Source organism: Charadrius vociferus, unplaced genomic scaffold (assembly GCF_000708025.1).
Source record: "Charadrius vociferus isolate BGI_N301 unplaced genomic scaffold, ASM70802v2 scaffold472, whole genome shotgun sequence".
In the NCBI taxonomy this organism is placed as follows: domain Eukaryota; kingdom Metazoa; phylum Chordata; class Aves; order Charadriiformes; family Charadriidae; genus Charadrius; species Charadrius vociferus.
In genome coordinates this window covers 9,796,625-9,806,867 of record NW_009647735.1, presented here as the reverse complement: position 1 = coordinate 9,806,867, position 10,243 = coordinate 9,796,625, and the positions used below count along the sequence as shown (strand labels likewise).

Genomic DNA, 10,243 nt, shown 5'->3' with positions numbered 1-10,243 from the left:
AAGATCAGGTGAGGCACACTGCCAGGATGAGGTGAGGTAGAGCTGCTGCTGCCCAGGGCAGGGATAGATCAGCTGTCTCCAGAGCCATCCTGATTTTCTCTGACTTGGAGTTCACCTCCCGATCTACCCCCTCCATGCCCCAGCCCTGCCTCCTCACCTGCTGCTTCGCCACCCAGACATCCCCTGAGTTCCTCACATCATTCTCCTGTTTTCACCCAATGCCACCCCCATCCCTACCACCTCTCACCCTGCAGCATCCCCCCTTCCCACTGCCTCCTTCCCGCGCTCCCTCTCCAGCCCACACTTGGCGGGCACGTGTGGCTGCCCAGCCTGCTTGCAGGAGGCTGCAAGCTTGACCCAACGCATCTTTGTTCGGAAGAGCTGCAAGTCCAGAAAGCATTTAAGTGATGAAGTACTCGTGCAATATTTGCTAACTGGCGCTATGCACCAGCCTCCTCGGTACAGCTCAGGGGTAGGGATTTTTCTCTAATGAAGACCATGGACCTTCATCACCACTGTGCTTCAGAGCTGGGAAGCTGTTCGCAGGAGGAGATCCCTTTCCACTGCCGAGTGCCCTGGGGCTGTTAAAGCCATGGGACCGGCCAGGCTGCAGCCCTCCAGCCTGGTCTCCTTCAGGGGACAAAGGTCTCCATGCAGACAGGGATGGAGGAACCGGCTATGAGGAGCTGTCAGGCCGTAAGAGAGGGCAGTGGCCACCATCCCTGTGATCCAAGCAACTGTCCTGGCTGAGCAGGCAGTGATGTGGCTGGAGACCACCGCCCCAGAGCTTAGAGATGGTTGGGACAAGCCTAAAAAGCAACCTGAGCTTCACGCACTGCAGAAGGGACAGCAGAAAGCAGTGCTGGGAAGCGAAGCAAAGCAGTAGTGCAGTAAGGCAAGTCAGGAGGAAGGGGAACAGTGGTGGCATGTTGTGTGTGGCAGATGCAAAGCACAAGCCTTCCCCGTTGGCAGGAGGGTGCCAGGGTGGCTGGGGTTATGGTGAACACAGGCTGCTGTGACCAAGCCGACTTTTTGCCTCTCGCTACATTGTTCACCTCCACGATGACGCACTGATGCCCTGCAGTTCGTGAGCGCAATTACAGCTTCACTTCCCTCACCTTGCACTTTGCTCCATTACCTCCCTCCACCGGTTATTGCTGTGTTCAAGGACAACCATCCCAGGGGATCTTCCTCCAGCGCTGGCAAAAGCCACCACCAGGGCCCCGGCAGCACCTACTCTCCCAGGATGGGTTTGAGCTTGTGGATTCACAGCTGGAAAAACCAAAAGGACTGGTGGCTTTTACTCTCCTTACCAATCACAAACAGAAGGCCACAGCGCGTCAGCAAGGGCATGATGCATCGGCAAGGGCGTGGCGCATCAGCAAAGGCATCGTGTGTCAGGGCACGCGGGAAGGTGATGAAGTTCTGCCAGCTCAACCACGGAGCACTGGTACCCGCCCGGTGGAAAGCCATGTCCTCTCTAAGCTCTGCGCCCACCACGACTGTCGCAGCTTCCCAGGCTGAGCTCTGGCAGGTACGTGCTGCTGCCCCGGTGCCCGGCTGCAGGCTGTGCCCTACGCTCACGCCAGCACAGCACAGCGGCATGAGGTCAGCGGAGCGAGGTGCGCCCAGGTAGGGGAGCTCCTCCGCTTGGTGACAGAGCTCCTGGAGGAGGTGAGAAGGTTGAGGAGTATCAGGGAGAGCAAGATACTACTGGAAGCGCACCCTACCTTCCCTGGGACAGGCCCAACAGGCGGACAGACAGGATGCATGATACGGAGGATTCCCTGTCCTCTCTCTGCCTGGCTGAACACGATGACTGTAGGGGGCAATGGCGATAAGATCCTGCACGGCACAGCAGGCACATCCCCTCTGTCACTACCCCACCTTCCCAGGTGCCCTCACATTATAGAATCACAGAATCCTGTAGGTTGGAAGGGACCTTTAAGATCATCGAGTCCAACCACCAACCTAACACAGCCCAAACCACCACTAACCCATGTCCCTCAGCACCAGGTCTGCCCGTTTTTTAAATACCTCCAGGGATGGTGACTCCACCACTTCCCTGGGCAACCTGTCCCAGTGCTTGACAACCCTTTTGTGGAAGAAATTTTTCCTAATATCCATCCTAAATCTCCCCTGGCACAACTTGAGGCTGTTTCCTCTTGTCCTATCACCTGTTCCTTGGGAGAAGAGGAACTTCTTTCAGCTTCTTTCAGGGAGCTGTAGAGAGCGACAAGGCTCTGCAAGTGGAACCAAACAATAGCAAGGACGATGGTTCATCTAGCTTGGAGGTGTTGCCAAGGTCAAGTTGGCCTGCGATCTGTGTCAAAACTGCTTCCTCAAAGAAAAACAAGATAGGTCATTGTCATAGGAGACTCCCTTCTGAAGGGAACAGAAGGTCCAATACATGAACCAGACCCACTCCTTAGGGAAGTCTGCAGCCTCCCTGGGACCCAGGTTAAAGATGTGAAGAGAAAACTTCCCACCCTGGTATGGTCCTCAGACTATTATCTATTATTGATTTTTCAGGTGGGCAGCCATGAAGTTGCAACAAGAAGTCCAAGGACAATCAAAAGAGACTTGGGATGACTGATTAAGGGATCAGGAGCACAAGTAGTGTTCTTCTCTGTCTTTTCAGTAGCAGGGAATGATGAGGGATGAAACGGGCACACCCAGCACACCTGGCTCTGTGACTTGCGGCACTGGCAGAATTTGATCATGGGTTGGTTTACATAACACCAGGCCTGCTCGTGACAGACGAGGTACACCTGTCTCAACGGGGGAACAGGATCTTTTCACAGGAGTTGGCAGGGCTCATCAGAAGAGCTTTAAATTAGATTTGAAGAGGGAAGGGGATGAAACCAGCCTTGCCAGAGATAAACCATCAATGTTTGAGGGACAGCGTGCTAGTGACGTCCTTCGTTCTGCCATCCCAGTGGAGGTAGGGGATGCCATGCGGCAGCAAAGATGCAAGAGTTATTGATGTGTTAGAAATCATGGAAATGCCTGAGAATGGTCATGTAGGAATTAGGGCTTCTCCCTGCCAAAAGGCAGCAGGATCAATAGCCCAACCAAAGTACATCTACACTAATGCGCACAGCATGGGCAACAAACATGTTTTGATTGTCTAGAGCTTAACAATGGCGATAAGAGGGTTGAGTGTTTATGGGTATGTTTATGGGTATGTTTATGGGTAAGAATCAGAGGGAAGGCCAACAAGGCAGATACCATAGTGGGACTCTGTTACAGACCACCCAACCAGGATGAAGAGACAGATGAAATATTTTATAAACAGCTGGAAGAAGTCTCAGAATCGCTAGCCCTTGTCCTCATGAGGGACTTCAACTTACCAGATATCTGCTGGAAATACAATACAGCAGAGAGGAAACAGTCTTGGAGGTTTCTGGATTGTGTTGTGGATAACTTCCTGACACAGCTGGTGAGTGAGCCAACTAGGGAAGATTCCCCACTGGACCTGTTGTTTGTGAACAGAGAAGGACTTGTGGGGGATGTGACGGTTGGAGGCCGTCTTGGGCAAAGAGACCACAAAATGATAGTTTTCGATTCTCAGAGAAGCAAGGAGGGGTCAGCAGAACTACTACATTGGAATTCTGGAGGGTGGACTTTGGTGTGTTTAGGAGCCTGCTTGACAGAGTCCCTTGGGAGAAAGTCCTGATGGGCAAAGGAGTCCAGGAAGGCTGGATGTTCTTCAAGACAGAAATCTTAAAGGCACAAGAAAAGGCCATCCCCATGTGCTGAAAGACAAGATGGCAGGGAAGAAGACTGACCTGGCTGAACAGAGAGCTTTCGCTGGAATTCAGGAAAAAAAGGAGAGCATATGACCTTTGGAAGAAGGAGCAGACCATTCATGAGGACCACAAGGATGTTGTAAGGTTATGCAGGGAGAAAATTAGAAAGGCCAAAGCCCAAAGCCCAGAACTTAATCTGGCTATTGCAGTAAAAGACAATAAAAAAAGGTTCTATACATACCTTAGCAATAAAAGGAGGGCTAAAGGAAAATCTTCATCTTTTGTTGGATGCAGGGGGAAACATAGTGACAAAGGATGAGGAAAAGGCTGAGGTACTTAACGCATTCTTTGCCTCAGTCTATTAAAGACCAGTTGTTCTCCAGGTACCCAGCCCCCTGAGCTGGATGACAGGGATGGCGAGCAGAATTAAGCCCCCACAATCCCAGGGGAAATGGTAAGCAACCTGCTACACCCCTTAGACACACACAAGTCCACGGGGCCGGATGGGATCCACCCAAGGGAGCTGGTGGAAATGCTTATCAAGACACTGTCAACCATTATCAGCAGTTCTTGCTAACCAAGGAGGTCCCATTTGACTGGAAGATAGCAAAAGTGACGCCCATCCACAAGAAGGGCCAGAAGGAGGATCTGGGGAACCGTCAGTTCCTGTCAGGCCTGTCAGTCTGACCCTGGTCCCAGGCAAGGTCATGGAACAGATCTTCTTGAGTGCCATCATGCAACATGTACAGGACAACCAGGAGATCAGGCCCAGTCAGCATGGGTTTATGAAAGGCAGGTCCTCCTTGACTAACCTAATCTCCTTCTATGACCTGCTTAGTGGATGAGGGAAAGGCTGTGCATGTTGTCTACTTAGACTTTAGTAAAGTCTTTGACACCATTTCCCACTGCATTCTCCTGGAGAAACTGCTTATGGCTTGGATGGGTGTACTCTTCGCTGGGTAAAGAACTGGCTGGCTGGCTGGGCCCGAAGAGTGGTGGTGAATGGAATTAAGTCCAGTCGGTGGCCAGTCACAAGTGGTGTTCCCCAGGGCTCAGTCCTGGGGCCTGTTCTGTTTAATAACTTTATCAATGACCTGGACAAGCGGATCAAGCACACTGTTAGTAAGTTAGCAGATGACACCACATTGGGTGGGAGTGTTGACCTGCTTGAGGGTAGGATGGCACTACAGAAGGATCTGGACAGGCTGGATTGATGGCCCAAGATCACAGGTATGAGGTTCAAGAAGGCCAAGTGCTGGGTCCTGCCCTTGGGTCACAACAACCCCATGCAGTCCTACAGACTCAGGGAACAGTGGCTGGAAAGCTGCCCAAAGGACCTGGGGGTGCTGGTCGACAGCCAGCTGAGTATGAGCCAGCAGTGTCCCAAGGTAGCCAAGAAAGCCAACAGCATCCTGGCTTGTATCAGCAATAGTGTGGCCAGCCGGACTGGGGCAGTGACCATCCCCCTGTACTTGGGGGTCACTGGTGAGGCCCCACCTCGAGTGCTGTGTTCAGTTTTGGGCCCCTCACGACAAGACAGACATTGAGGTGCTGGAGTGTGTCCAGAGAAGGGCAACGGAGCTGGTGAGGGGTCTGGAGCAAAAGTCTCATGAGGAGCAGCTGAGGGAACTGGGGGTGTTCAGCCTGGAGAAAAGGAGGCTGAGGGGAGACCTTCTCGCTCCCTACAACTACCTGAAAGGAGGGTGCAGTGAGGGGAGTCAAGCTCTTCTCACTAGTAACAAGCAACAAGACAAGAGGAAATGGCCTCAAGTTGTGCCAGAGGAGGTTTAGATTGGATATTGGGAAAAAAACCTTCACTGAAAAGGTGGTCAAGCACTGGCACAGGCTGCCCAGGGAAGTGGTGGAGTCACCATCCCTGGAGGTATTTAAAAGACAGGTAGATGTGGTGCTGAGGGACATGGTTTAGGGGTGGACTTGACAGTGCTTGGTTAATGGTTAGACTCGATGATCTTAAAGGTCTTTTCCAACCTGAATAATTCTATGATTCTATGAAAACCTCCCTCCACTAACCTAGTGTGAATGGCTGTTGTGCTGCTTCACTTCAAGATGACGTCGAAGTGACATTGTTCAGACCCTGATGGGAAGGATACATATGCTCTTATCTGAAAGCTCTAGGAAGATTTAAGCTCAAGTTCAGTAAAAAATAAAATCACTTTCCCTGAAATAGGGGCATCCACACCGGATTTATGCTATCTTAAGTAAACCATGCCAACAGCACTGACACTGGCGCAAACAGAGATAAAGGAGGGTGAGGAGCTTCAGTCCTTGGAGCCTTGGCACTCAGCATGGTGTGAATAACAGAAGAGCAGGAGTCTGAGTTGACACCTTTCCACATCCAAATGTCGGCTCAGGATGGTCACGGGCAGCCCCAGCACCCCCTCCTCAGTGCAAGCTCCCTGGGGCACCCGCTCCCACGCAGCATCCATGATGCCACGGGGAACAAGCGCCCGCAGCAGCATTGCCACCATGTCTGATAGACACGTGCACCCAGAGGCCCACATGCTGGTGGCCACACTGGCTGAGATGCTTCAGTGGTCTCCTGGGGTGCATTAAAAAGAGTGTGGCCAGCAGGTGGAGGGAGGTCATCCTCCCCCTCTGTTCTGCCCTGGGGAGGTCACATCTGGAGCAGTGTCCAGTTCTGGGCTTCCCGGTTCAAGAAAAACAGGGAACTGCTAGAGAGGGGCAGCAAAGGGCTACGAAGATGATGATGGGACTGGAGCACTTCTCTGATGAGGAAAGGCTGAGAGCCCTGGGGCTGTTCAGCCTAGAGATGAAAAGACTGAGAGGGGTTCTCATTAATGCTTCTCAGTAAAGGGTGGGTGGCAAGAGGATGGGGTCAGACTCTTTTCAGTGGTGCCCAGTGACAGGACAAGGAGCAATGGGCACAAACTGGCACACAGGAAATTCCGTCTGAACATGAGGAAAAATTTCTTTACTTCAAGACTGGCAGAGCACTGGCACAAGCTGCCCAGAGAGGTGGTGGAGTCTCTCACTCTGGAGACATTCGAAACCCGCCTGGATGTGTTCCTGTGCAACCTGCTCTGGCGGGGTGGTTGAACTAGACAATCTCTGAAGGTCCCTTCCAACCACTGCCATTCTGTGATTCTATGATTCTGTGATTCTCCAGGAGTGACAAGGAACAGGACTGGGACTGATGACAGCCCCTGAACCTGCTGCTGCACAACCCCGAGGGGCAGCTCCCCTGGGACTGGTGGTGGGTGGCCCCTGCAGCCATCAGCCCTTGGTGCTGCCCTGCCCCTCCCTGGAGATGCAGAGGAGTTATCTCCATAAAAAATGGACTCCATAAAAGCACTGCATCTTCTCACACTCTGCTGCCTCCGCCAGCACAAACACCTACCCTCACCTTTGCAAATCGCTCCCCGGAGTGGAATTGGAGTGTCAGGGTCTGCTCCCAGTGCTCTGCAAAGCAGCAGGCTTCACAGGAGGCTGGTGAGAAGCCTTCCAGCAAGGGAGCACTCCAGAAGTTGCGCAGCCTCAGCCGGTACTCGGACAAGTTCGCTTCTTGGAGCGCAGTGGAGAAGCCACAATGCTTTTCCCACAGAGGAACCAGAGCGCATCCCAAGCCCGGGAGCTGCTGGGAGCTCCAGCCATGCTTGCACAGCAGAACAAGATGAGCGACTTGCACGTTCATCTCTGTGGCATCGTGGACTCTGCACAGCCCCAGCCAGAGAGATTAGGGCAATTGGTAGTAAAAACTGGGGACGGCGGCTATGTGCAGGGCAGACACAATTTTCCCCTTCAAAAATGACACCCACCTCCTCATGCCCTACAGCAAGACCTGCCCAGGGTGGCAGTGAAGGGAAGGGGAAAGCATCCCAGCACCTGCCATGGCCAAGCATGAGCTGGAAGCGTTGGCAGCACAAAGCAAAGGGCAGAGCTGCATTTTGCATGTAGGTCGTGTACCGTGTGTGTGCGTACACACTCTTTGGGTGGGCAGTGTTACTTCCACAGCAGAGCACGAGCCTCAGCGCTGTCACCTTCCCTGGAACCATGCGTGGCTAATTATTCTCAAAGCACCGCTGCCCTGCCTTGCTCCCAGAGATGCAATTAATGTGCATGGAGGAGACTGGCATGTGGGAAATTTCCTTATAGAAAAATATACAGGGCAGGGAAACAGGGACGTTTTTCCTGTCCCAGGGATAAATGCTGATAAATTCTCAGTCCTTTGGCTGCTATGAAACACACTGAGCTTAGGGGTGGCAGAAATCATGAAAAGTCCAGTAAGGCGGGAGTGGAGGCATTTTGAACCACCAAAACACTGCAGTTGCCTGCTCTGCGAGAGGAGAGCTTATTCACTGCTCATATGTGGCCTTAGAAACAATCATCGAGAATATTCCAGAACGAGTCAATGTTCAAATGACACGCAGCGAGAGGAAATCAGCACTGCAGGTACATTATCCTCACCACAAGCATTGCTAACCCGGGATACACGACGAGGGGTGAGGAAGCCTCCATGTCTCATCACAAGTGACTCAATTAATTCGAGCCAACGCCAACCAGAGCCATGGCCGGAGCCGAAGGACAGTGCCAGTGTCTCGGTGCGTTTAATCATGCCTGGATGCCCAAATGGCCAGCACTGGGTATCCGCCAGTCCCTGAGTCAGCAGAGTCTGGTGGAGGCAGAGGGCACATCCCTCCTGCAGCTCCCCAGGAGGTGACCAGAGGCAACTGCAGATGGGCTGCAAAGAAACCCTGGCCGTGAGCAGAGCCGTTGGGGAGGGAAAACCGGGAGACGAGCGTGACCAAGGTGTTTCGCCATGCCTTACGTTGTCCCCCTTCTCCAGCTGTAACACAGGCCCTGTTTCCCTGGCCCTGGCTGTAGGGCTAGGGGTGGCGGGGGTCCACCAGCCCCCGCAGCCGGTGGGAGGGCCGGGAGAGGAAGCGCTTTGAAGTGGCTGGTGATCGCTGGCACAGCCGGCTCCGGAGGCAGCGTGCGGAGACTCCCTAATGCGCCAGCCCTTTCAGGGGCAGCCTTGGCACTCAGAGAGATGGCGTGTGAATAGCCAGGACAGCAACAGGAAAAGCAAAGCAAAGAAACCCAACAACAGAACTGGGGGAAATGGCTGGAAGGAAAGCGTTCCCCAAACCTCCAAGCCCAGCTGTGTCGGCCCCGCCAACCCCAGGGGCGCAGGGAGGCGGAGGCCGGGATGCAGGGACCCCCATGGATGCCCAGGATGGCAGCCCCTGCCCGCCACATGCCCCCTCCCTGCACTGAGCCTTTCAGAAGAGCTTGGCTGCCCGACCGCCTGCACATCCAACTTTGGGATGCACAGAGCAGCCCGGGCTTTCCCTGCCTGCAAGGGGACCATGCGGTGGGGATGGGCAAAGCGTTGTGTCTGATGAGGGGCCAAGCCAGCTCCCATTTGCACATTTCCACTCCCTGGCTGAGAACACAGCATCAGTTTGGGTCAATGTGCGGCTGAGCTGCCCCCCTTGCCCCAAAGTGCAGGGCATGAGCCCCGTGCGGCCCTGAGGATAGAGGCAAGGCAAAGTGGAGATGTGTCGGAACTGGAGGCGCTCGGCCACCCAAAGGGCCGCTGGGGCTCCAGGAGGATGCTGTGCCAGGGGGTGGAGAGCAGATCCTCACTGGCAGGGCTGGCAGAGGCACGGGGGTGTGAGCAGCGGGCAGCCCTGCTGGGACCACAGGCTGGGGGGGGCAGAATATGGCAGTGTTTATACAGCCAGGAGAGGTTTTATGCTTTTAACTGAAGAGCTTTGGATGCAAAATGAACAGGGATGCAACAGGGGAAGAGCTCAGCCCAGGACAGGCTGCAGTCTCCCATCTCACAGGTCCTTCCCTGAGTGGGTCCATACCCCCCCAGCTGGGGATGCACCCCTAAGGGATGGGTGCATTTAAGTGCTAGCCACCGTCAGAGGATCCCCCTCATACCCCAGGGGCTGGCAGGCTGCCGGTGCCAGTGGGATGAAGGCGGGAACATGGGCTCAGCCCGGGAGAAGCTGTTCTGAAAGGCCTGGAGCAACGTGAGCATTCTCCTCTGACCTGACCCCAGACCTGTGCTCCCAGCCGGCAGCAGTTCCAGCTCTGCTGGCCGGGAAGCAGAGGTGGCTGGAGCATCCGCAGGGCTCCTCCGAGCGGGAAGTGGGGGACGGCGGGTGGGCTGCTCAGAGGGCCCGCAGTCTGGGTGGCAGCACAGAGAGGTGCTGGAGGAGCATGCCATGGGCCAGGGACCGGCCAGGGACCCTCTCACTCTCTCACTCTCTCTCTCTTTCCTCTCTGTGCCTCTCTGCCGGTCGGCTTGCTACATACCTCCTTTCCTACATATTTTCTTGTTGGGCTTTCGGGTGCATTCCTTGGAAATCCGTTTTACTGTAAAATGAATAAAAGACTACAAAATAACAGGAGGCTCCACTGGCGGGAGTGGGCATGCAATCACAACCACGCTGCCACCCTCCCGCCGCCCCCGGGACCGCGGGAGGTGGGGAGGGAGC

The 10,243-nt window shown here is 54.3% G+C and overlaps 1 protein-coding gene across 1 annotated transcript in view; it reads right to left on the bottom strand.

Annotated features, from left to right (window-relative positions):
• The window catches only part of NLGN3 (neuroligin 3), a 25,670-nt gene that overhangs the window by 14,070 nt on the left and 1,357 nt on the right, over nucleotides 1-10,243 (bottom strand). The window contains 1 exon segment of the mRNA XM_009881743.1: nucleotides 10,062-10,121. Coding sequence (XP_009880045.1) covers nucleotides 10,062-10,121 — 60 coding nt within the window.